General features: G+C 39.8%; 2 protein-coding genes across 3 annotated transcripts; one reads left to right on the plus strand and one right to left on the minus strand.

Annotated features, from left to right (window-relative positions):
* The first annotated feature begins 555 nt into the window (after positions 1 to 555).
* On the plus strand, positions 556 to 23,512 carry LOC139131515 (cathepsin O-like). The gene is made up of 8 exons (XM_070697605.1): positions 556 to 787; positions 3,306 to 3,517; positions 17,732 to 17,774; positions 18,370 to 18,383; positions 18,785 to 19,009; positions 19,515 to 19,556; positions 21,041 to 21,207; positions 21,943 to 23,512. Exons 1-8 carry the CDS (start codon positions 587 to 589, stop codon positions 22,071 to 22,073), a joined length of 1,035 nt encoding a protein of 344 aa, XP_070553706.1. The 5' UTR covers positions 556 to 586; the 3' UTR covers positions 22,074 to 23,512.
* LOC139131514 (riboflavin transporter 2-like) lies at positions 9,783 to 16,645 on the minus strand. 2 transcript variants are annotated; one of them, XR_011552138.1, is made up of 4 exons: positions 16,470 to 16,630; positions 14,614 to 16,078; positions 11,520 to 12,736; positions 9,783 to 10,604 (listed from the first exon to the last, which is right to left on the minus strand). XR_011552138.1 is itself a non-coding variant. In XM_070697604.1 (3 exons), the coding sequence occupies exons 2-3, from the start codon at positions 15,874 to 15,876 to the stop codon at positions 12,527 to 12,529; spliced, it is 1,473 nt and encodes a 490-aa protein (XP_070553705.1). In that variant the 5' UTR covers positions 15,877 to 16,078; positions 16,470 to 16,645; the 3' UTR covers positions 9,783 to 12,526. The 2 variants fall into 2 exon arrangements, 1 of the variants encoding a protein (XP_070553705.1); XM_070697604.1 differs by having other exon boundaries at positions 9,783 to 12,736; positions 16,470 to 16,645.
* Positions 23,513 to 24,281: the final 769 nt, after the last annotated feature.

Consider the following 24,281-nt stretch of genomic DNA (forward strand, 5'->3'; position numbering starts at 1 on the left):
GTCAGACTTTGAAATCACTGAAATAGCTTGTTTAACATGCGATATATAGCAAATTATGTTATTTTGTTGGATGGTTGGCCGCCATGTTTGATTTATGCAAATTAGACATATTTCCCCAAGGTGGATTCGAGTAAACTTTTAATATGTTGTTCTGGGTACCTCTCTGAAATGCATTCCGAAGAAAAAAATTCTGTTGCAATTTGTGGTGGGTCTAACCCTATTTTGACTGGACTTTTATTTACTTTTTGTAAAACATTTTCATGTTACCTTTATGTTGTTATCTAGTCTATGTATATATTCGTTAATCGACAAAAAACCAATCAAACAAAAATACATACAGACAAACAAACAAACAAACAAACACACACACACAGACAGACAGACAAAAAATAAATAAACAGACTAATAAAGAACGAGAAGACATCGGAGATCAAGTTCCTGTGGCTCAACTGAGTGAAAGAACTTGAAGGTCTGCAGCTGTATGTGTGCCCGAGTCTTATATCGTCACGAACCAATGTCTGTAATAATAGCAGCATACCTAGAGGGTCACATTTATCAAAAGCACTGGCTTAGCTGGTCAATAGTCATGGCGCATCTTTCAAGAACGTACGACGGTGTGTTGCTCGTAATTATTTCAATATGCTGCATCCACGGTTCTTTAAGCGGCGAAGAGAAGAAAGATCGATTGACTGCTGAAGACATGCTCTTCCGGGAGTTTATCGTAGAACACGAAAAAAAGTATAGTCCGGGGACAATTGAATACGAAAAACGCTTCCGGGTGTTTCAGGTAAGTGCCATGATAAGATGGCAATACAAGTGTTTATGCAGAATCTATCCTGTGTCAATGAACTCCCAACTGTAACGCATAGGTTGCTGCCGCATGAGCCAGCAGGAAACGCACCCTATGATCGAAACCTCTCTCATCTCATCACATATCTCACAGAGGTGCTTGTGAAGTCGAACGCATTCAGTAGTCTTCGACTAGTTGAGTGTGAGGGCGTTCGACTTCAGAAGCACCATTCGATATACCTCTGGGTCTGACCGTTGGTGTTGTACGTCAGACCAATAGTCATATGATTTGTAATCACTTTCAAAGGGGCGGAAACGAGTGATGTCGCGTGCTTGTTCCTAGCAGTGTTAGACTACTTACCTCTCTCCACTCATTTTTTTTAAATTTTCAAACACAGTTAACAATTAACTGGTCTTAATAAAGAAAGCTTTGTTTTGTTTTGTTCTGTCTTTCAGAAAGGAGGGTAGCCGACTTTCTTTCTCCAGTTTTTATTCCCCCCCCCCCCCCCTAATGGCAACAGTTTTCTTACGGCATTCAGTCAATACATTGAAAAGTAGATACATTATCTTTATTGGCAGTAATATACCAAACCTTAGAGTGTCCTTTTTGATTGAACAAATAGAAACAATTGTCCCCAATATGTATAGGGGCAGGTTTTTCATCCGCTTTGTCTGTTGAAGCAAAATTGACTAGTCCTTTGCACAACTTTCAAAGAACACCACATAATGAAATCAAGCAGTCGGTATCAACAACTATTTGTGCATGAACCAGGGATTCAGGACTGCGTGCTTTAAACGTCCATGGTCAAAGGTCTAGCTTTGCAGTCTACATCCAATCCCTAGCATACAGAATTTTAATTACCTTTTGCCTAGTTTTCACTTACATGTATATATATTTAGAAAGATGATTCCATCTATAATCAAAGTGTTTGGCCTGTGAGGTTGTGATATAAAACAATGAAACTTGAAGTTTTCAATCCAACCAGTCTGTTGTCAGAACAACATTTTCCACCAAGTTTCGCTCCGCAAATGAGACTATGTCGCCCGATTCATAGTGCTTGTGCAACTGAGAGATGCACATGTTAATAACATCATTAAAAATGCCATGTACTGATTATTACTCTAGACCAGGACCACTGCCAAATTATCCGATTCATGCCTTAACATACAATCAGCAAAGATATGCTTGTCTCTGATGGTTAGAAAAGCCTCTGAGAGCGTCATATTAGCTTTCTGCGAAAAATACATTTGAAAGCATGAATATATACATCAAATATCCAAGCCATTTTGAACATTAAAAGGTCAGAGGTCACATAGAGCTTAAGTCACGTTTGCATATATTTTTGTTGCAATCATGGCTGAACAACAACTAAATTTAGTTGCTGGGCTGATGCTACATCATCTATTTGGCCATGGCCAAATTTGCCTGTGTGAACCAGGTTATAGTCAGTTTGAATTCTTTACAAATTGGTCTGTAAGAAAATGCCACAATGTGTAGCAAAGTTCATTCTCTGTTCATCTGAATGTGTCTGTGAGTATATACAGTACCCTTCAGACAGTTAGCACTGATAAGTGCTTTATGGCCATAGTGAAAAATTAATTAGAAAGATTAATTACTGTAAGAGTAATTAATTGAAGTGTTGCATTACTATTATCCTTATATGATATTTATGACAACTTAGTCATGTCATTGTAAGGGATGTTGAAATTGTCACCCCTTGACGTTGACACTCTAGACCAAATGCCAGCACAAATTAGGTTTTGATATAGTATGTAGGATTCATATGCAACAATTTGTCTAGGCTGTAGTTTGTTGTTATTCATGGTTTGACACAATAGGAACTAGAAGCTTTGTTCAAAGGTATACACCACTTCAGAGGTTAGAACAGTTTTTGTTTGAAATTGGAGAGAGTTAGGTTGTGTGACTCAATTGAGATTTCCAGTTTGGATTTCAACCTCAAAGCCCCAATAGCTGCAAATGTGTAATAAACCAATCTCAAAATATCCTGAGTTTTCCAAGAGTTTTCATTAAATAAGACCCATTACAGACTGAAAATGTGTATAACGCTGTCGTGAGTGTCGAAAATGGCATGTAAATTCAAACGTTTTAACATCATTTTAGATTTCCCGCCATTTTCAAAAACTAATCATATGACAGAGAAAATAAAGATTACAACAACAAAATGTCGGCCATCTTGAGTTGTGCATTCGTGTAAATGACATCATGCTTGTTTCTGGTATGATCACAATGTGTATGTGTAGGAAGTACTGCATTTTTTTACTTTTCTGTGGGGCGCCATTTTATGAGTGCAGCACTGGTTTATTATTCATCCTGTTAAAACGCGTAGGCGTGGTCCAAATCAGTGTGCAGTGATACTTCTATACATGTCCTTCAGTTAGCACATTTACACAAACTAACTTTGGTTTGAAAATAAAAATCATCAAAATAATGCATTAATATTAGCAGCTATTGGGGCTTTAAAAAGTGTTCTTTTTATTGTCTTTTCATTATACAGCAAAGTCTACAAAGGAGTGAAAAATTGAACATTTTTTCAAGGAAACACAATGGAACAGCAGTCTATGGGATAACGCAGTTCTCAGACCTCACGCCAGAAGAATTTCAAGAGCAGTATTTGACACTCAAACCATATCAACCGTCAACTTCAGCGAATTTCAAGCCGGCTGGGTTTGTGAAAATTCCTGGTGATGTACCCAAAAAATATGACCTGTGAGTAATAATACTGATATTTACATTGGGCCAAACCACGGTTACTCTATGCTAGAGTAACTAGAGTAACCGTGGCAAAAATAATTAAAGGTTTTCTTTTTGACAAACATTGCTGTATGGTGGGTTAGCTGCACAAGCCTTTTGTTTTATGTTCACTTGGAAACTTGTGTGGGAAAAAATGACAGTTTGTCACACAAAGCAGAAAATGTAACATTTATTGTCTTTGAGATGTGCACACAATGCACAATTCTTAACAATATACTTAGCAGCAGCATCATGCAAGATGACATCATTACCATAGCATGTAAACACTGATCCTGATTTCGGTTATTTTTTCATGTTGGGAACTGGATCTTCTAATCTAAAAAAATGGAATTTCAAAAAAACATGACATATCATTTTATGAGAGACCTAAGATGAGAAACACAACTTAACTTTGAAGGGCATTTAAATATGTTAGTTTTGTCCTTCCCCACAGTTTCATTTCAAATGCTCAGTATTGTGGCTGCTTCTATTAGTCTATCTTTGTGTCATTTTGCTTGTCTGTCATTGGCTTTGAATCAAGTTTTATACATAGATTCAATTGAAAATGGCTAGAACTTGCTACTTTATAATGTGTATGGTTTGAATAGTGAAACCTAAATTTACATAATTATTCTTTCAGGAATCCTGTGGTCTTAGAAAAACTGAGATTGTATAACTTTCCGCAGTATGATGATGTTTTAAAATGTTTACATGTATCTCAATGTCATATAAGTACAATTGAACAATGCCATCTGTATTTTGAAATGCTGAATTACACTTCAGTAGTTGATCTTCATTAACCAATTGCATGACACCAGGTGTCACAAACCATGTAAAAAGCCATTTCATGTTGTTTTTTCATAGTGATTATAATTATGCACTATATTGTTTTAGCACAGCTTGTTTATCCCTTTTCCTGCCGAGCGCCCCTGTCCGTTATCCTGCCAAGTCGGTCAAAACCGGCCCCCTTTTCCGTGTCTACAGAAGATAGGCTCTCCTGCACGCTTTCCTGCCAGGCATTTGGCGGGAAAATACCGCATTTTCGGGGACGATTACCGACCATATACGCGTTAGACTTCAAAATTTTTGCATGCCCGTATAGAGGGGCAACCGCTGATGAGGTTGTGTCCAGAAAATGACGAGGTCACGGGCGTTGTTTGCCCCGGGGGACGTGCACTTTTATGCCCTTTTCTAGCTTACTTTTGCGGAAGTAAAGCTCGTTCGCCGGCACGCACGGCCACACACCGGGGAAACGTCACCTCTCTCGTGGGTTAGTAGAAGACCCAGGGGTTAGTGCTATGGGTGCGGCAGCACCCTCAAACCTGTCCTGTTTCCCCTGGGTTGTGTCACTTGGCCACGTACTTTGAACGACTTGGAAGAGTCGCACAGTGCAGTCTGCTTTGACGTAGTGTCAACGACATAGCTCCGCCATTGAAGGAAGGCGTGTACGTAGTTTGGCCAGTTCAGTGCACACTTAGCTCGTTAGTGTTACCGTTTCCTAACAGGTTAGTTGTGCAGTTGTTACTAAGGTGCAGTTTTGTACCACCTTAGCTCTGGACAGTGCAACTGCTCTATGCGCTAACCCAAACGACAGATGGTTGGTACAACGTCTACGTCGCACGAGCACAGCCTCCGTTGGGCTGTGCCCCTCCCACGTGATACAACGCACGTTCATCCATTACTATAGCGTCCTTACGGATCTGCCAAAAACGAAAGTGGGGGTAAAAACAAAACAAACGAAAATATGCGATCATAGATAGTATTTTATTCGGGAATAATTTACATTATGCCGAACAATAAATCTTGGAGTCTGTCTCGACGTCCGAGTGCATGGTCCGTGTTTCAAAAATTACAATCGGGGTGGCAGATCCGTGTTTCAAAAATTATAATAGGGGGAATTGTACAAAATAATCCGTCTAAACAAAACAAACGAAAATATGCGATCCATAGATAGTATTTATTCCGGAATAATTTACATTATGCCGAATAATAAATCTCAGAGTCTGTCTCGACGTCCGAGTGCATGGTCCGTGTTACAAAGATTACAATCGGGGGATTGTACAAAATAATCTGTGTTTCAATTTACAATCAGCGGGATCGTAAAGCACAAACAAACGGCACAACTGTGCTCAAAATGTGATCATGGTCCGTGTTAAGAATACAGTCAAGCCACTGTTAGGCGAAGCTGTCCCCTGTCCGTTATTTACGTCGGGTTCTCTTGCTGATGGGTGTCGTCGGGCTGTGTGAGTAGAGGTCTGCACGCCAACGCTCCTCTTACCTCGTAGCATCATGCGATGATGAAAAGCCGCAAAACACTCGCCCTCGTGAAGATGAACCCCGCACAGACTACATCCTTTGGACGTCTCAGACAGTCGTCCGCTCGCAGTGGTCTTACCCTCTCTGCTGCATACTTTACAGCATTTCTGCCGCCCCTCCAAACGGCTGACAACGTGCATCGGCTGATTTTGTGGATTTATGTACGAGGCAAGAGAAACGGTGGCCTCGACCTCTCTCACACTGGGCTGCGATCGCCCACAATAACCGCCAATGAGTTGTTCCCGACACGCAGATGAAACATCTTATGGGTCAGCTTACTATCAGGGTGTACATGCTTGAAGCATATATATGCATTTACCAGGGCAACATCAATCAGGTAACATGCCAGATATGTCCACCATCTGTGGTTCTTGCGCCCAGTGTGAAAGTACTTGCGCTTCTGGTTGGCTCGGTCGACGCCTCCCATGTACCGGCGATAATTATACTGCGACAGAGGCACTTGTCGCCGCTCGTCTCCTCCCCCACTGGCACGCACTCCAAGGGTGGATAGACCGTATTCAAGATCAGCACCTGAGCGTTACTATCCTGATAAGCAGTGATGTTAAGACGAGAGTCCGTTCTGGTCGTGGCTTTCATATCCCCAACAGACAGAGGAAGGCGCTTCCTCTTACCCGGCGGAATTAATTGAGGGGGCATGGTGCGACGATTACGGCGGTTAAAACTCCCGACCATGTAGATCCCGGTCTCCATCAGCTCTCTAGCAGTAACGACCGTGCTAAACAGGCTATCACAGAATAGGCTGTGATTATATCCACAGAATGGCTGGACCAGCTCCATCGTAATTCTTTTCACCACACCTCGCTCCTGCCGTCTCCCGTCAGTCCGATCCTGAAATTTCACACCTAGGTACGGTGCAAAGTTAGCGATGTATGCAGTGGTGGAGTCGCACAGCTGCCATATCTTGAAACCGTCTCGATCAGGCTTAGCGGTAATCTCTGCTTAAATTTAGAACGGCCCTTAAATCGCACCATGCCCTCGTCGATGGAGATCTCTCTACCCATCTTATAATTATTTACGCACCTGTCAACTATGGGCTCCATCCATGGATTGATTTTATAAAGGGGATCCTCCTGACACCGACGTCGGCGGCGTGCCTCATCAGGATCACGACGTGGATCGTTCTCTGGGTCTGCCAGATGAAAGTATCGCATAAGCTGCTGAAAGCGACTGCGGGTAATCACAGTAGAAATACCCTGGTTTCTCAGAAAGGGATCGCTAGACCAATAATCCTCCACTGATGATTTACGGTCGATACCCATACAGACTAAGACGCCAATGAACGCCTGCACCTCGTTACGCCAGTATTTATCTATTTTCCTAGCGATATATCGCTGGTGGAATTTGGCGTATTTATTAGTCTCGTCCTTGGCCAATCTGATCAGTGTAGCTGGAATAAACTTAAAAAAGTAATCGAGCTCACGGGAGTGGCTGGGCAAGGTGAAAGTCGGTCCTCTCTCATGGTCAAAATCGGTCTCCTCAAATATATTAGCATCGGTAGTCTCCGACATACGCCAGACAGGAGGGATGTCGTCCTCCGCCAACACAGCAGCAACGTCATCATCGTCGTCAGAGCTTGCCTCACCTACATACTGCCTGTCATAAAAGTCATCGTCCTCTGCCGCATCCTCGTCAACCTCCGAGTCGGACTCAGCGGTGATATCACCGTCGTCTGGGCGTCTGGGCCTGAACTCGCCCGTAGCGGCATCAAGGATCATATCTGGCTCAAAATCAGGTGGGCTATCCTGATAACGAACCCTCCGCACTATCTTTTTCGGCGGGGACATCGCAGCACACGAAACTATGGCAGGAGCGGCTGGGCAGCCTCTGCTGATGACGAGGACTCAAGCTCTTTCGCACTGGGCACAGGAACCTCTCCTGACGCAGGATGAGGGCTCATGGTGCACGCAACAGGTGGTGTCTCTCCCGGAGCAGCTTGGGGAGAACCAATGGCATCACCGTCTCGTTACTCACTGTCTCACTAGCAGCAGCAGACGTAGTCTGTGCAGGTGAAGTATCTCCCACAAGAGCAGATGTAGTCTCTGCAGGTGAAGTAGTCTCTCCCGGAGCAGCCGGGTGAGAACCACTGGCAACCGGTGACCCGTCATCATCCTCATCGGCAGAACGATCGGTCTTACGTTTACGCTTACCACTGGGTTTTTCAGCCGGAGATAGCTTTGCCTTACGGGAGCGTTTCTTGCCCGACTTCTTAGAACGTTTACTAGGGACATCACAACGATCGCTACCACTACCGCCTGGAGACTCTGCATCTTTGAGCTTCAGTCGTCTGCTCGCCTTCAGAAAACTTTTGCGGTCCGTCAAGCTCATGTCTGGAACAGTGTCGACAGACTAGCAGGTCCCTCCCTTTTAAAGCCACAGGGAAACAAAGCCCTGGACATGATTGGACGCAGGGGTGTTAATATATGCATCCACCTGTTATTATAATGGACCTACGGCAATCAGTCCACCAACCGGCGCTGACATTCCTACCCGTCATGTAAATTGCCTGTCCGCACCATTTGATATGCTAATATACTCATTTGCGATGCAAATCCCTCGAGCACTTAGCATAACATAGTCAATGTCATTAGCATCTCAACTTGACATTCCGTCCAGCTGGGTACGTGGCATGCGCACCTGCCACCCAAGGACGTTGGCCCAAGTCCATGTTTAGTACGGGTGGGAAACCCGTATCTTTAACCTCATGTCCCTTCTAAGTACGCTGCGCAGGGCGTATTGTCATCCAAGTCGGTGACAAGCCAACCCGACAGATCGCCCATTAAGCAGTAATGGACTGGCCGTCTCGTTCTTGTACGGCAACGAACAGTGCTTCAGCGGCTTGTTTAGGTCATAACCGTCGCCTGCCGAGCGGCTTACCCAACTAAGGCGGTCAAAGATGAAGGATGCCAAAATTGTCAACAGCTGTCTCGGCCTCGTCCGTTGGGCAAACATGGCTCCTTCAATAACGTGGCCAGCACGTCTACGTCATCAGCGGTGATGACGACCCGTCATTGACGCCCGAGTGCGTAAAACTCGGAATATACCTCTACCTGAGTCGGTCATACTACGGTATAAACCAAACACAGGTCTGCCAACTCCCGTTAGACTCGGCCATTAGCCGAACTTCACAGGGACAACATAGGCGTAACAAGTCGGTGAACAACGGTTCACGCACCTAACCGCAGCCGCCAAGTCGTGAACAATGGTATCAAATTTTGAGGCCATGTTCGTGAATGGCAAGGCTGAGGCGGTGTGTTTCGTTGCACGGCTTGAACGTCTAGAGCCAAGTGCAGCCGACAACGTCCGACATCTGAGTGGGTAGTCTTTTCGAGAAGGTAACAAGTCGGTTAAAAGCGGTGGTTACCCTTCACAAATGTCGCTCAAGTCCGTTCGGATCAGTTCCATGTCAGGGACTAATCAAGCCGAGTCCGTCAAATCCGTCCGCACTTCCCGTCAATCAGGACCAAGTCCGTGATTTTCGTCTCGCACCATTGGCAAAAAATTGCACCGCCAGCTGAGGCGGTCTTAGGCTGGCTGGGTAGCTTCCGCACCTTTCCCTGTCGTTGGACTCTCTGTGAACCCATTTCGAGAGCAAACGCCGTTCCTCGCCCAAAACCTGTCCTCGAACGACCCCTAGCGCGAGCAAGGGTTTGCTACATGTAGTTCCGTCGACTAGGCAGGAAAGGGGGTACCAAAAAGTAGCCCGATTTCCACCGCCTTGGCAGGATAACGGCCGTGGCTGCTCAGATTCTAGCTACACCGAATTTCAAGCAGATTTTCACCGACTTGGCAGGAAATTGTTTATACTTGCAAATGGTAAAAAGCAATCACAAATTCTGCAATATTACTAGTTATAAGCACAATTTTGAACCATTGTACCTGAATTTATCACTCTCAAGTAGCGTAATGATTTGATCCACTTATTTTATTCAGCAAAAATATTCAGTAGAACATGGAGCAAGTGTAACTCAAACTGTAAATTCAAAACTCAGTATTGTTTCTCAAGGATATCACAAAAGTTGGTTCAATTTATTTTCAATGTAATTCTTCTGAGATGTGCAAACAAAAATTATATGCGAATAGAGTCATTCAAAAATTAGAGCTTCTTAAATATGACAACAAAAAAATTCTACAATTTAGGAATAACTGGCAGAACTTAGCCAAAGTTGATGAAACTTTAAATTTCTATGTACATTGGTGATTACAACAATAGAACAGTTGTGAAAGGCATTCAGCAGTTTCATGCCAAGTGCATATCGGTACTGGTAATTTGCATATTTCATGAACTTTCTCTGTACAAAATTGCTGACTTATGAAAGTAATGTGACAGCGAAAACAAGAGAGTCATTAAAGTGTCATTTGATTGATTGATTCTTTTCAGCGAAAATATTTCATGAAACATGAAGCAAATGTTAGTAAAACTATCAAGTCATAACTCAATATTGTTCGCAAAGGACGTCACAAAAATGTTTACTGGTATCTACTTCCATACTGGTACATTATATACTTGTTTGCAGTGTGGTCTTCTGAAGGTACACAAACAAAAGACAGCTACATAAAAAAACCAAAGTCACTCAAAATTTTAAGGATACTATGAAACGACCAGCAATTCAAAACAATAAACACTTTACAATAAAATGAAGGATAAAAATAATGAAAACAAATTTTCCGACTTTGAGTAAAACAATTTTTAATCTTCCCTTTGAAAGTTTGAAGATTATGGTGAGAACTGTGTCAGGGCTCAAAATTAACTCTTTACCGTGGTAGTCCACTTGGACTACCATTTTCTGAAGTTGGTAGCCCAGTGACAATGGCTGGTAGTCCATGAATATTTTAGTTTGGGATTCTGTACTCGTTCGAGTATAGGCCCCGGTTCAGAAACACAAAATAGCAGTAAAACTAGGGACTTTAACTCGAGAAACCCCATGTTATGTGTCACGAACGCTTAATTTATGCTAATTTATGTACATTTTAACACTTTAGATACTTTCAAAATCGGCTTACACATCCAAAGAAATTGTAACTTGAGTAAAGAAAAACAGAAAAAAATATTCTCATGATCTTTATGAACTGGTATGCCTTGTTACACCTGAGTCTCTCTACACAGAACGTAATACATTGATACTGATCGACATCCATAGATAAAAGACAGCGAAACTCAGCCAAGCTTAACTGACACAGTGGTTTATATTACTATTTCAAATCAAACTGATTACACAATCTCTTGATACGGAAGTGACAGTTTTGTGAAATTTCAGCATCAAAACCCCAAACTTGACACAAGTACATCTTGTATGCTGCTGACCAACAGCATAGTGTGAACTGGCATGCAAAGACTACACAGGGAAAAGCAACTCACATTCTGGTATCAAACGCTCGGCATCTTGTGGAAACAACAACATAACAATGGAAATTTTAATAGTTACCAGAAAAGAAAATCTTCACAGATGAAATGATAATTGCTTCAAACAAATGAAACTGCATGTTGACTGCATTTAGCTCGTCCCAAAGTGACGGACATCGCACACCAAGTATTTCATGTCCCAGGCTTTGGTAGTCCGTGTGGGCTACCATTTCATGGACTTTGGTAGCCCAAGGGAAAAGTTGGTGGTCTGTGGACGCGGGACTACCGCTAATTTCGAGCCCTGTGTGTACATGGTATTCATGGAATACCGTCCAATAACTAAGCCCAGAAATCTAAATGAATATCAACATAAGTATCCAAAGCAGGTCTGCATACAGAGTATAAAATCAATAATTCTCAATATAGAATGATAACTGTAATCTGTTGTAATTTTTCAGTTTTCAGACTTTTTGATAAAAAACTTTTCATAAAGAAAACGGTAATCATTCATTACATGACATGTATTACTGTCTAATAGGGTATTTATAAAGCCCAATATGCTCTACTGGCACCATACATATACATGGTGAGGCCATCATATGGCATATAGTTTATCAAACAAGAAATCATATAGTTTATCAAAAAAGAAATCAAATATATATGTAAATTAGATGCAAATGATATGTAAATTTGTAAGATTAATAACCTTGAAAAGAAAAGATTTAGGATGATCATGTCCCCTACTTTGCTAAATACTCCTCTATTCAAAATCATGATGAAATCCCTGCATATATCTTTTACAGTGCCAATCTTTCAAACCTTGTCTTTATATTTTATCAATAAAACATCGTGGATTGCCTGATCTGATACGGTTTTGATCTCTTAAAATGCACATCATGCATTGTGCTCTGATTTTTCATTATGTCTATTACACTGCCTGTGTGACTGTAAAAAGAAGCCACTGGAGAAATATTACCTCACTCGCATTACCTTTAAAGTCAATCACTATTATTTGTCCCTCCTGCAATAGGTTAGGAATGCAATGGGTTTTACTTCATATGTATTTGTTAGGTTCAATTATGACACACGGCTAGGTCTTCTTGATACTGATCATATATACACGATAGAGCTCCACCTAAATGAGTCACATGAGTGACGCAAATTATGTTATTTTTCTAGACTCTCATCTTTTCAAAATCTTGAGCAGTTTATTGGTTTCAACAGAAAATCAGAGCACGGTACTAGACACATGTCTTTTGGCGATCGAAACTTGTCTTGATAAGTCCTCGGTAACATCATTGATAGCTTTAATAGCAAGTGAATTCACAAGGATCGTTTGGTTTAAATATGTACAAGACATTAACCAATGGGAATATGACAATTGCTCCTACAAATGAACCAATCTGTGTTACACCACCATACCAAATAAGGGCTGTTCGGCCTTCAATACGGAATCGACCACCGATGGAGACTTTCACGTACGTGAATACGAAGTAGAAAATTAACCATGAGGTGACCTGAAACAGAGACAGTTATACACATTCCATTAACCCTTTCACCACCATGGTTTGTCCCAAATCCATTGTTTTCTATGGTAAAGTTGGACCTGTATACAGGGAACTGGGGGTGAAAGGGTTAAGGTGGTTGGAAAGGCTAGAGCGTCAGTTATAAATTTCAACAAAACTATTAAAATCTAAAAGTAGTCAATATTGTCTGTGGAATAAAAAACTAGACATTTGGGCACAAAGGCATTGCAGAGTTATAGCCTGTTAAAACTTCTGAAAAACTGACCAAATAAGAAGAAGTTGGGGAGTCCTTAGTGTATTAACTATGGTAGAGGTCCCCTAGCTTTAAAAAATATTTGAAAAGGGAAAGTCATTTTTTGCTGTTTTTCAGGAAAGTTTGACAAGGCGGTGCTGACATTCAGAGTGAGTGACTGCTATTGTAAATGCATTTTTAGATTCTTTGAGTGTCAAAGAGGTGTCAAAAGTGAGATTAACCAAAAAAACTGCTCTATGACTTCAAACGAGGGGTGCAAATATGGCTTGTTTTCAACATTTTGACAGAATAACAGTTTTCCTACAAAATTGTATACCAATTTAATCCAACTTTGAAATGAGATATGGACATGGAATTTTTACAGCCTATTAACAAGGTTACAGATAAGATTTGTACGGCACAGTTTTCCTGTATTTGAAGTACTTTTTGAAAAATCACATTTTGAAATTTGAAAGAATTTTTAATAATTTTTTGATATATAAACCCATGTAAAATCATAAAAACAAATTTTATTTACAAATCCTGCCATACAAATCTTACAATAAATAGTGTCAACATATTTATAACTAATTTGGTAATATTAATACTATCCAATTATTATTAAATTCAAATATGTAAAAAAATGAAAAATTAAATTTTAATATTTACTGGTGTCATATTTCAAAATCATGGATGCAAATATACAATTTTTATATTCTTTGGAGAAAATATTAACTAAGGGAGTTATCCTGAAAATTTGAACTAAATATCTTGATTCTAACACTTGAAACTTGACATTAACTCTGAGAAAAGAATTGGTGCAAAAATAGCCTTTCCAACCATTTCATTAAGCAATAAGTGATTGCATATAATAGATCTGCGTCTGCTTGAAAAATACATGTACAATGTGAAAACTGCCTTGCTAATAGGAAATAGGAATGCAATGACAAGTTTGAAGTTCCCTTGTTGTAACTTTAGGTTTTATGCTATCAAGAAATCATTTCACAGCGACCACCTCCCTCATGTCAATATTGGATAGGCAGTGATGGTTATGTGAGAAAAGTGAGAGACAGAGGCAGATATTTCTGACAGAGTGACACAGAGTTGTAAGCAAACTAAGATGTAGATAAACAACCAGAGATAGTCAGATAGATTGACAGATCGACAGTCACACAGAAAGAAAGACCTGCAGTGTTCTCCACAGCTTGTAAAAGCAGAGGGCTTGTCAATTTACATAGTAGTGCATAATTTACATATTATTTTGTTTAGAAAATGTATTCTTTTGGGAGCTTATTATCATATGAATAGACCATTTGAAAAGCAGAGGGGTGGCCGACCCCTCAAAATCCCATTGTGGAGAACCCTGCATTCAGTGGAAACATAAAAATGTGTTTCCTGTAAACAAATATGACCCTGAAACCCAAACTTTTCACTTGTTGATACTAGGATAGCTCCTACAAGATCTGATATAAAAAAGAAATGCTTTTGAATAATTTAAATTTTTATTCTTCATGGATTCTGTGAGCAGATGCAAAGAATCTGACCCCGCTTGTTTCTGTTAGAGATCATAGGAGGCGTAATCTTGCAAAAGTGAATCTTCACTATGCTATTGACAGGTGTGGCTGAAAGTACTTACCGATAAAATCGGTCCCCAATCACTGCCACATAACGGTGGGTACGGACTCATCAGAGACAAATAGAAGATGTAAGCTGATACCAGAGTAGCTACAATTGAAAGTATACCAACAGACAGATTGGACTTTGCAGGCAGCCAGTGTACACAGAGACTGGCAGTCGGGATCATCATTAGGCCTAGCGTAACAGCCAGGTGATAGGTATAGTTTCCGTAGGGCAGAGTGGAATAAGACTGAATAGATGGCATAATTCCATTGGTCAAACAACATGCCCAGCCCTGTAGAGATAGCAGATACACTCGGTCTGCCGTAGACAACGGTGTTGGAGTGACATCCTTTGTATCTGTCTCATCTCCATCTTTCTGTTTTTCACGCATATCATCATCTTTGTCTTTGTGTAGCTTATTGTTTGTTGTTGTAGCATCATCATTTGCAACACTGTCTGCTATGCTATTTGAATATACAATTACATCCAAGATTACATCACACTCTTTTGAGACAAATGTACCGGTGTCACCCGCGTCAACTTCCGCTACCTTTTCGTCTACGTGTATTCTTTTTATTCTTGGCAAGTGCACAAGTAGAGCGAATGACACCAAACTGGTCAATAAGAGCAATGCCAGGAGAAAGAAGAACACCTCGACGGAATATCTGGGAGGTGGATAATAGTATTCTGTTTCATAATACGTGGTGTTAATGGTGGTATTTCCAATGAGTGTTGAATTAACATAAGTGTGGTTTAGGCATTCTGGATTGCCGCCCACTCCTTGGAGCAGGCCCAACACACTTGGTACAAATGCACTGAAACCTTCGCCGACAAAGTAAGAGCTCATGAAGGGTTTCTCAAACAACGACATGAACGCGAGAAATGAGACAGAGGACGTACAGTCGACTAACGCCAGGAATGCACAGAGAGTCAGGAAAGCAGTGCTGCGCTCTTCGCCGTTCACGTACGACGTCGTATCCCAAAACGGAATAAGCAGTAAGCATGAAATCATACCAATACCGATTATGGAATAATTTGTCGGAATTTCAATCCTCTTTGATGTGAATCTGTTCACGATGGAAAATACTATGGGTCCAATATTTGCAATCTGAATGACCAAGACAAGGTACGATGCTAGAGCCCATCCCTCAGGTAGATAGTTCACAATGATGGGTAGCTGTACCCACACGCCATTAATATCTAACCACGAGGCCATCCCAAACAGACACACCAGTGTGTGGACTCCATTCAGAAACGCAGTTGACTCTCTGACCTCCATCTTTGGACCTTGTCCGCTGTACCTGTAGTGGGAACACCCAAGAGGAGTTTACACTTCACACTGTCTTGGAGATGCTGTTTGACGCTGTCTTGGAGATGCTGTTTGAGTAGTTGCTTTACAGGTGGTCCATTTCATGCCAATTACGTCAGCCAGCTAAATGCACTCATTCATAAGCATGTACGAAACAACTCTAACTTGCATTCTGAAAGAATACAGTTGTCATTAAATATTAATACAAAACAACCAGTTTGATAACCAGTGGCAGGGATATGATATCTTTCCAGTTGATACTGGGATGGACTTTGACATGTGATAGCCATTTAAAAGCTGTAAGAACAAAATTAATTATGAGGGAGGGATGATTAGGGTTAAACAACTACATGCAGAAAGGGTAAAATTTTTCACTTTCATTCTGTTTTCATGGATTTCAATGTTTTTTCAATATCGAAAAATTATTCATCAAACTCACAGGTTTTTTCATATGACTCTTGTGAAATAAAGCTTGTAATTAGTCAAGAATGGCTGTGGTGTTTTGGTATCTCAGTACGACCACTGAAATGCCAGAGCTCCTGGATTAGCAAATGCATACATACCGGTACATATTTCTCGTCACATACTCCAAGGAAGTTGTCCTTTTTAACATTTGACATAAAACATTATTGGTCTCCGGTGTGATCACAGTGCGCAGTAATTCCTTTCTGTGGATTCCAAGCATAAAACAGATGTCAATCAAAGATAAAACAATTGGCTTGGACACTTTGACAATTGACACTAGTGGGTTTATCTGATTGGACGGTCAGAAAGATGTGCCAAGGTTCAGATGAGGCATTTTCAGAGGTCAAGGACGGTATTACTAAACAGTTCGGCTGTCTGCCAGGTGTCTGTTAGGACAGATACTACACTTGCTAAGCTTACAGCCTGGAAGTGTTCTGGTAGAGTTAAAGGCAAAATGATCACACAATCCAGTGTTCACTGTAATTAGTCTTTTTTGTTTATGGCCTGAAGTTTTTGAGTTACCTGGAAGTCTTCAAAACTTTTTTATCAAGGGTTGTCAAATTAAATCCTCTGATTTTTTTAAATGTAGAAAGATATATTGGAAATAATATCTAGCCTGTGTGCATTTGCTACAACAATGGTCAATGTGTCATATTTCTCCTTCATGTCAACTACAGTCGTGCTGTACTCCCTATGTACAGCATGTTGAGATACAAAGTGTTTATGGTGCTGATGCAGCCTGTACCATGTGTACACTGCATTATCATAGTATTGCTGACAAGTGTATTCTAGGCCCGACTAGAATTCAAATGTAAACAATAACAGTGAATTTTTCTTGTAAAGGTGGTGCGTTGACAAGCTGAATACATGTACTAGTAGTTTGTGTTTCAACATGTTTTGGAAAATAGAACAAGAAGTTGAAATTACATACAAAACAGAAATAGTGAAAAATCCATCAGTTATAGCTCCTGGCCTTTGTGAAGTATATTTTGACATTTTGAAAACAGCTAACCTAATTATATCTTCTTTGCCAAGTATGATCTCTTGTAAAAGTATACATGATGTACTTTCAGTAACTTTTCTTTATAGTTTGTACATTGGTTGGAACATAAATTGAAGAGCACATCTTCCTTATGGTATTAATCATTCCTTTCATGTGGTATTAATCACTGCCATTCCTTATGAATAAATACAAATATACATGTACCCCCTACAATAGCTTTGGATCATACTAAAGCCTGGCATAGACCCTGTGTTCTTCAGTCTTGCCTTAGGTGTCTTTGTTTTCATTGACAGGGATAACTTCACAGCAATTTAAGCCAGTGATTCTTTTATATGTCTTTTTATTTGGGTTTCACAGGAGGGACTTGAAAGCTGTGACACCTGTACGCGATCAGAAATCGGTAAGTTGTCATTCACCACAATATCCTAATAGGAAATGAAGTAAATTTATCAATGCTGAGATATTTACTCTTTTTAAACTCTTCACTCTGAATCTCAAAACATTAAATACAGTGAATTTACCATTATTGTATTGGAATCATGGGATTTGTGTATGCCTGAAGAATTGGTGTGTGCCAATCTGTATGGTGATCTTAGCCCTGTCATAGAGTTGTGTTACAGAATAGATGGATGGAAACATTCCTATGGCCCCCCCCCCACCCCCCCGATAATGGATAATTGTAGTATGAATCCCAGAGTTGTAGTAATCATAGTGTAATTCACTGTTCATCAGGCTCGTTGAGATTTTAGGCCTACCAGTTAACATTATGTATGCCCTCCCCAGTAAGTTTTACACTAAACCACCTCAATGTACATATAAGAAGAACTATCAAAGTCTGTTTCGTGATTAAAACAATTAATACAACTTTTACCTAGAATCTAGCCTTCATGAAATGCTGTTTTATTGTTTACACACTTCGCTTTTTAGCAGTATTTCTGTATCCCTACTACTTTGGGTTTTTTTTATTTATTTATTTTCGTTCTTTCTGTCTTCAGTGTGGTGGCTGCTGGTAAGTGACAATATTCTACTGTGCAGTTAGAAATTTTGTCACTCATGGCCAGGAACCATGAGTAAAAAGATAAAAAAAATTTTTTTAGACAAAGTAGAAACAGAGTGAGTCATAAATTTGTCACCAGTTCTCACAAAATGAAAATTATGTTGAAGAAGTTTCTTGAAGAAAAAATGAAAGAAGTAGCTGTGTGTGTGTGTGTGTGTGTGTGTGCGTGCGTGAGAGAGCCTCGGAGATTTTGATAACTATCATGTGACAGAGAGATAGAGACAGAGAGAGACAGAGAGATTGGGATTTTGACAACTATCATGTGATTGAGAGAGAGAGAGAGAGAGAGAGAGAGAGAGACACACACACACAGAGACTGAGATTTTGACAACTATCATGTGACTCTTGACCAGGGCATTCAGTACTGTGGAAGGCATGGCTACGAAGAGAGCCCTCAAAGGTGGACCTTTGACAACTCTCAGCTCACAACAACTCATTGACTGTGACTTAAGCGACAGTGGATGCTCTGGAGGAGACACCTGTAGTACCATGAAGTGGCTGCAAGTGTCGAGGACTGGTGTGGTGGAAGAAAGGCGGTACCCGTTTGTGGCACGGACAGGTCAATGTAAAATGGTCAAGTAAGAATTTTGCTAGAAGTTTTCAATGTTATCGGTGTAATCTCCGAAACTTCCAGCAACAACACGTTTTGGTGTGATTTGTTCAGTCATAGACCCCTCCTTAGGGTCTATGGATCAGTTTGTACTGTTTACTCTGCTCCTAAGTTTATGTCACAATGAAAAGTGGTAAATTCACTAATACACGTTATAGTCTATGTGTTATTTCTTCAGTGTTCCAGAATTCACCTGCCGGCAATAACATTGCATTTTGCAGACAGTGCACTGTCTCAGAATGACTGATACTTAGTATATTAATTTACTATCGCGAGGAGATTAAAGAAAGACTGTTTGTCGTTTAAAATATTTAGTTATAACTGGGGGGAAATTCTCATTCCTCTTTCATTTGTACCAGTAGTATTCTGAAGATAGACTGTTTTCTGTACTTTTTTCTCAGTCGTTTAAATTTGCTTAGGATACTCGTTAGGGTACTTTCTGACTTGGTTAAACTTTCTCTTCAATTCCACAGCATGACAAATGGTGTCAGGATGAAATCTCATACATGCGAATCGTAAGTAAGAAATAAGGACAGTAGATCTTTAGTAATTTGTTCATTTTAAATTTTACTCTGTGAAGCCTTAAGCAATACCAAGGTGGACAGAAAGAAAACCTTCAAATTAGGGAAGGAAGTATACGTCCTCTCTATAGAGGGCGCCATGACAAGTGACTTACAATTTGTAGGTATTCACAAAGATTGACATCAAGAGGAATGTCACCGATCGTATGACAGTATTTAAGAATTTGAACTAATTTTGGTGCCTCTATTTGCAGTTTTAGAAAGTTAATTAGTGAAATAATGTTCTGATTTGCAAGAAAGAAAACAAAACTAGAGCATTTAACAGGGGAGAGTACTTGCACAGCTAATTTGAAAAAGTTAAACCAATTTTGATACCCGTAGGTGCAATATGAGAGAAATAAATTGTGGTCTTTTTGAAAGGCATTGAAAAATTTCAATTGATTTTGATGCGTTCTGGCGGCATTCGATAGGGACCGGTTGTGACATGTAAGTTCTGTTTACAAAAGCAATGGAAAAGTGCATTCATCCTGATATTTTTTAAATAGATTATTGTGTATCAACTCTCTATGATGAATGAAATATCATACTTACAGGAAAACCGACAGAAGTTACTTTTTATATTCAAATAAATGTTTTGGTGAAATCGAATCAGAGAAACATCAGTATTTACAGTTTTCTAGACTGTGTCTAAAGTGAACACCATTTATGGCTGGCTGTCACCAGTAACTTACCATATTTTATCAAACCTCTGTTCTTGATAATTATCACAATTAAAATGTAAGAACGACATTCCAGTGTTTACATGTACAGAATTTAATTGAGTAATGGCCGATGGCGATGGATGGAAACAAATCCCATTTGCTATACCTTTCTCAGATTCCAATATTTATTATACCGGCAAATGTGTTGCTACAATTCTGTTGCACATAGTCATTCAAACCAGGAAAATAGGTCTGCCAAAGTACTGGTGTATACCCAATTATAATTGTTGCTTACACAAGGTGGGCGTACATGCAGCCTATGATACAACCAGTGCAATACTCTGTACACTGAGTTAGCTCACACTGAGTACCAATCTTTGCTACTTCATACAAAGTCACAGTGCTGTGTTGTCAAGGCAAAAATGAGCTATGCAGTATATTTCTCATAGATCCTACCCAGCTTAAATACTATTACAGCCATCCAATTCGGCCAGCTGCCAGCTATTATGATAACCCTGCATCTGTATGTAGCAGTTGGTTTAAAATGATTTGTTATACTGTAACTTTATGGCTCTCTAGCGAGAAGTTTGGGTTTACCTATCATGTTATTAATATAGATATATCATGTAACAGAACCATTTTTCACCTATACAATTTTCCACTATGATTTAACATTGAACGATGATCATAAGTTTTGATCACAAATGTATAGGATTGACTTATTGTATCACTTTTAAACTTTTGCTTTGTTATTTCCTATCATCTACATACATGTAGATATTCTGACGAAAGTAACATGGTGTCAGCGCTGTATAAAAATGGATCCCTAGTTGTCGCTGTTGACGCCACAAGTTGGCAGGATTACCTCGGTGGCATCATCCAACACCACTGCTCGCATAATTTGAACAACCATGCTGTTCAAGTCATTGGATATGATACGGCAGGTGAGCTCATGAATAATTTGCCCCTGGCCAGGTGGCAGGCACAGTCTTCATGTAGTTGATTGCGGCAAAAGGTGACAATTCACATTTTGTAACTGATCTTCCAATAAACAAGTCCAGAGGGGAGCAATGCAGCTACTTTAAATTTTACATGGCAAGTTTTCCTAAGAGGAGAACTTTGATGTTGGCCATAATACCCTATGCAGTGTGAGTGGGCTAGATGTCGTTTTGAAAGGAAAGTACAAACATACACCTGCAGTTGTAGAGATTTTAATCCTGTGAAATGAATGAGTATAAAGCAACTGATTCATTTGCTTATCACAACTCTCTTAAAAAACAAAAATTGTGCTGCCATAGTGGTCTTTTCAGCAAGGAATGACTTGTGTTTAATTCTAACGATATGAATTTAGCCCTGTTAGGTGGCTGCCCCACAAGTGATGCAAATTAACTGACAATTTACAAAGATCTGACCATAGGCAACCCACCTTAGTCTCTTCGGTCTCACTCTTTCACCACCGTGGTTTGGCCCACACCCAGTGTTATCGGTGGTGATTGTGGACCTGTTTACTGTTGAATTAGGGGTGAACAGGTTAACACTGGCAGCTGCCTGCTATGGCTTCACTAGCACTTCATCAAGAAAGAACAAAATCTATGTCTTTGAGAGAGAGGATGATGCTGTTACTTCTGACCATTAAATTTCTTCCTACTGAATTTTTGTTGATGATCTGTTCTTTACAGGTCAGATTCCATACTACATAGTGAGAAATTCCTGGGGACCGAAGTGGGGTTTGGATGGCTATCTCCGCGTGAGGATAGGAGGCAATGTGTGTGGTATAGCATCTAGGGTTTCCACCGTGGATGTGGAATAATGACTGACCAGTGAAGAAATCAACGTCACCAAACTCTGCAACCAATACACATAGTATACACAAATATGTATGATAAGGTGGAACAGTATGACTAACTGTATAGCCAGAGAGTTTTTAAATGTCAGTCAAGGGATCTGTCTCTCTCCACAACCAGCTTAGATTTTGAGAGGTCTTAAAAGTGTCATTTATACAAAGATCTTTAGCAACATATATTAGGTAGACAGTACCAGGAAGTGTTTGCATATTTGTTAAATTTCAAATTCAACAATGCCAGTGGGTCCAAACATTTTCTGTAAGAAAACTTTTGACAATGACAGCTTTGCATATGCTGCTCCTGTCGCATCACCTTGAAGACTGTTCACTTTTGATAGAAATCAGTCTCAGAGCTTCAATTGTTTTGAAATGGTCAAAAGCCAACTCTGCTTTTTCATATTCAGCAGCATTGAAGATTACTGTATGATTGACATGCTACAATGTAAACCCAAGTGATTGATCAATTGATTGATTGACTGATTGAAAAAGAGACAGAAATCAGAAATCGGAACTTTTGACTGATACGTTTTGGCAATGGAGAAAGCAGTGCTATGCATATCATTGCACAGTCATTATACTGTAGACGGCTCAGCCGAAGGCTGATCTAATTATGTAATCGGAGCTGATCAATGAGCAAGAATGGACATGAACAATGAACACTGTTATTGGAGGACAGCAAAGAAGTGCCATTGAATGCATTGTAATGGATTCGGCTTGAAGACGGCTTGAAGACGTATTCTTCTTGGCAAGGTGATATTGACAATGGTACAGGAGGCACGGCCTTGCGCATGGATGGATTGCATCTGGTTAAGAAAGTGTTCAGTTTTTACCTTAAGACAACTGGAAATGTAACAGATGAAAAAAATGTTGTATTGTCGGTAGTAATGTGAAATTTGACGCAAAGAAAAGCGTTAGGATTGTAAGACAAATGTATTCACATGTAGGTTACTCAATTGGCAGAATTTGCATTGTGTGTAAACTGCCTCATAATTACTTAACAAACTTCTGGGTTTTTTTTCAAATGTGAAAAGGCAGTTCATGTTGTGCGAGGGACTCCAGCCTCCCATCAAAATCTGGCCCTCTTTGCCTCTTTAATCATATCATATCACATCACAAGAATAGGACAACCCATCTATTGGTGCAGTGACTTTCACCGCCATAAAGACAATCATGTATCACTGATTTGGAAAAATAAATTGAATTGGTGAATCGTTAGCATTAAATCATGAGAACAATTACATGTATCATTTTACGACTGAAGTCATTAATTTAATGAAGAGATTGTTCATAGGTATTGACCCGTGATGTCCATATTTAACTTACCCAGTAGATAGGTATCACCACAAGGACTTGTCATACTTAAATTGAGACATTACTATGCAAATAAAAAACAACGGTAAATTCTACTCTGTATGTAACATAAGTTGAAGTTTTTTAGCTTATATTATGTATATATATATATATATATATATATATATATATATATATATATATATATATATATATATATATATCAAAGAAAGCTCATGTGGTAAGTTGGTGGCATCTGTATGTCTGTGTACATGTATGTACATGTATTCACTTGTGTATGTATTTCGGCCCACATCAAAAACTCAAATACCACGAATGTACCAGCATAGTATTTAGTGTAGAGGTGCACCTCAGGGTGGAGATGTTAATTTGTTCAAATGAAGATGTTAGTGTCAAAAATATGCAAATGAGGTAAAATAACCCCACCAAATCCTGCAAATTGTTAAAGTTCTGTAATCACAGGCCAGATTTGGTTGAAACTTGCATACAGGTTCTTCTCATAGTTGTAATATTGGGGCAATTTTCCCAGCCTTTGGTAAAAAAATGTTCTTCTCTAAAATCGCTTGTCCATTTGCTTTGAAACGTGATTTGTATAATTCTAGGGTTGACATCTGTCAGATTTGATAAAATTGTGGTGAAATTTTTATATTTGTATTTTTAGGGACATTTCTCCCATTTCTGGTCAAAAAATATTCTTGTCTGAAACCACGTGTCTGAGTGCTCCTAAACTTGATGTGTTTGTAAGCTTAGTTGAGTGTCTTCAAACTGTGGTGACATTTTCATATCTGTATTTTGGTGGCAATTCTTCTCATTTTTGGTCAAAAAATATTCTTCTCTGAATCTTCTCGTCAGATAGCTTTGAAA

This window comes from Ptychodera flava, chromosome 4 (assembly GCF_041260155.1).
Source record: "Ptychodera flava strain L36383 chromosome 4, AS_Pfla_20210202, whole genome shotgun sequence".
In the NCBI taxonomy this organism is placed as follows: Eukaryota; Metazoa; Hemichordata; class Enteropneusta; family Ptychoderidae; genus Ptychodera; species Ptychodera flava.

Excerpts from the sequence above, each read along its gene's own strand:
- LOC139131515 (XM_070697605.1), top strand. The coding sequence starts at position 587 with ATGGCGCATCTTTCAAGAACGTACGACGGTGTGTTGCTCGTAATTATT. Across the intron at positions 788-3,305 it reads AACGCTTCCGGGTGTTTCAG|CAAAGTCTACAAAGGAGTGA; the intron begins GTAAGTGCCATG and ends TTCATTATACAG. Across the intron at positions 19,010-19,514 it reads GGTCAATGTAAAATGGTCAA|CATGACAAATGGTGTCAGGA; the intron begins GTAAGAATTTTG and ends TCAATTCCACAG.
- LOC139131514 (XM_070697604.1), bottom strand. The coding sequence starts at position 15,876 with ATGGAGGTCAGAGAGTCAACTGCGTTTCTGAATGGAGTCCACACACTG. Across the intron at positions 12,737-14,613 it reads ATTGGGGACCGATTTTATCG|GTCACCTCATGGTTAATTTT; the intron begins GTAAGTACTTTC and ends TCTCTGTTTCAG.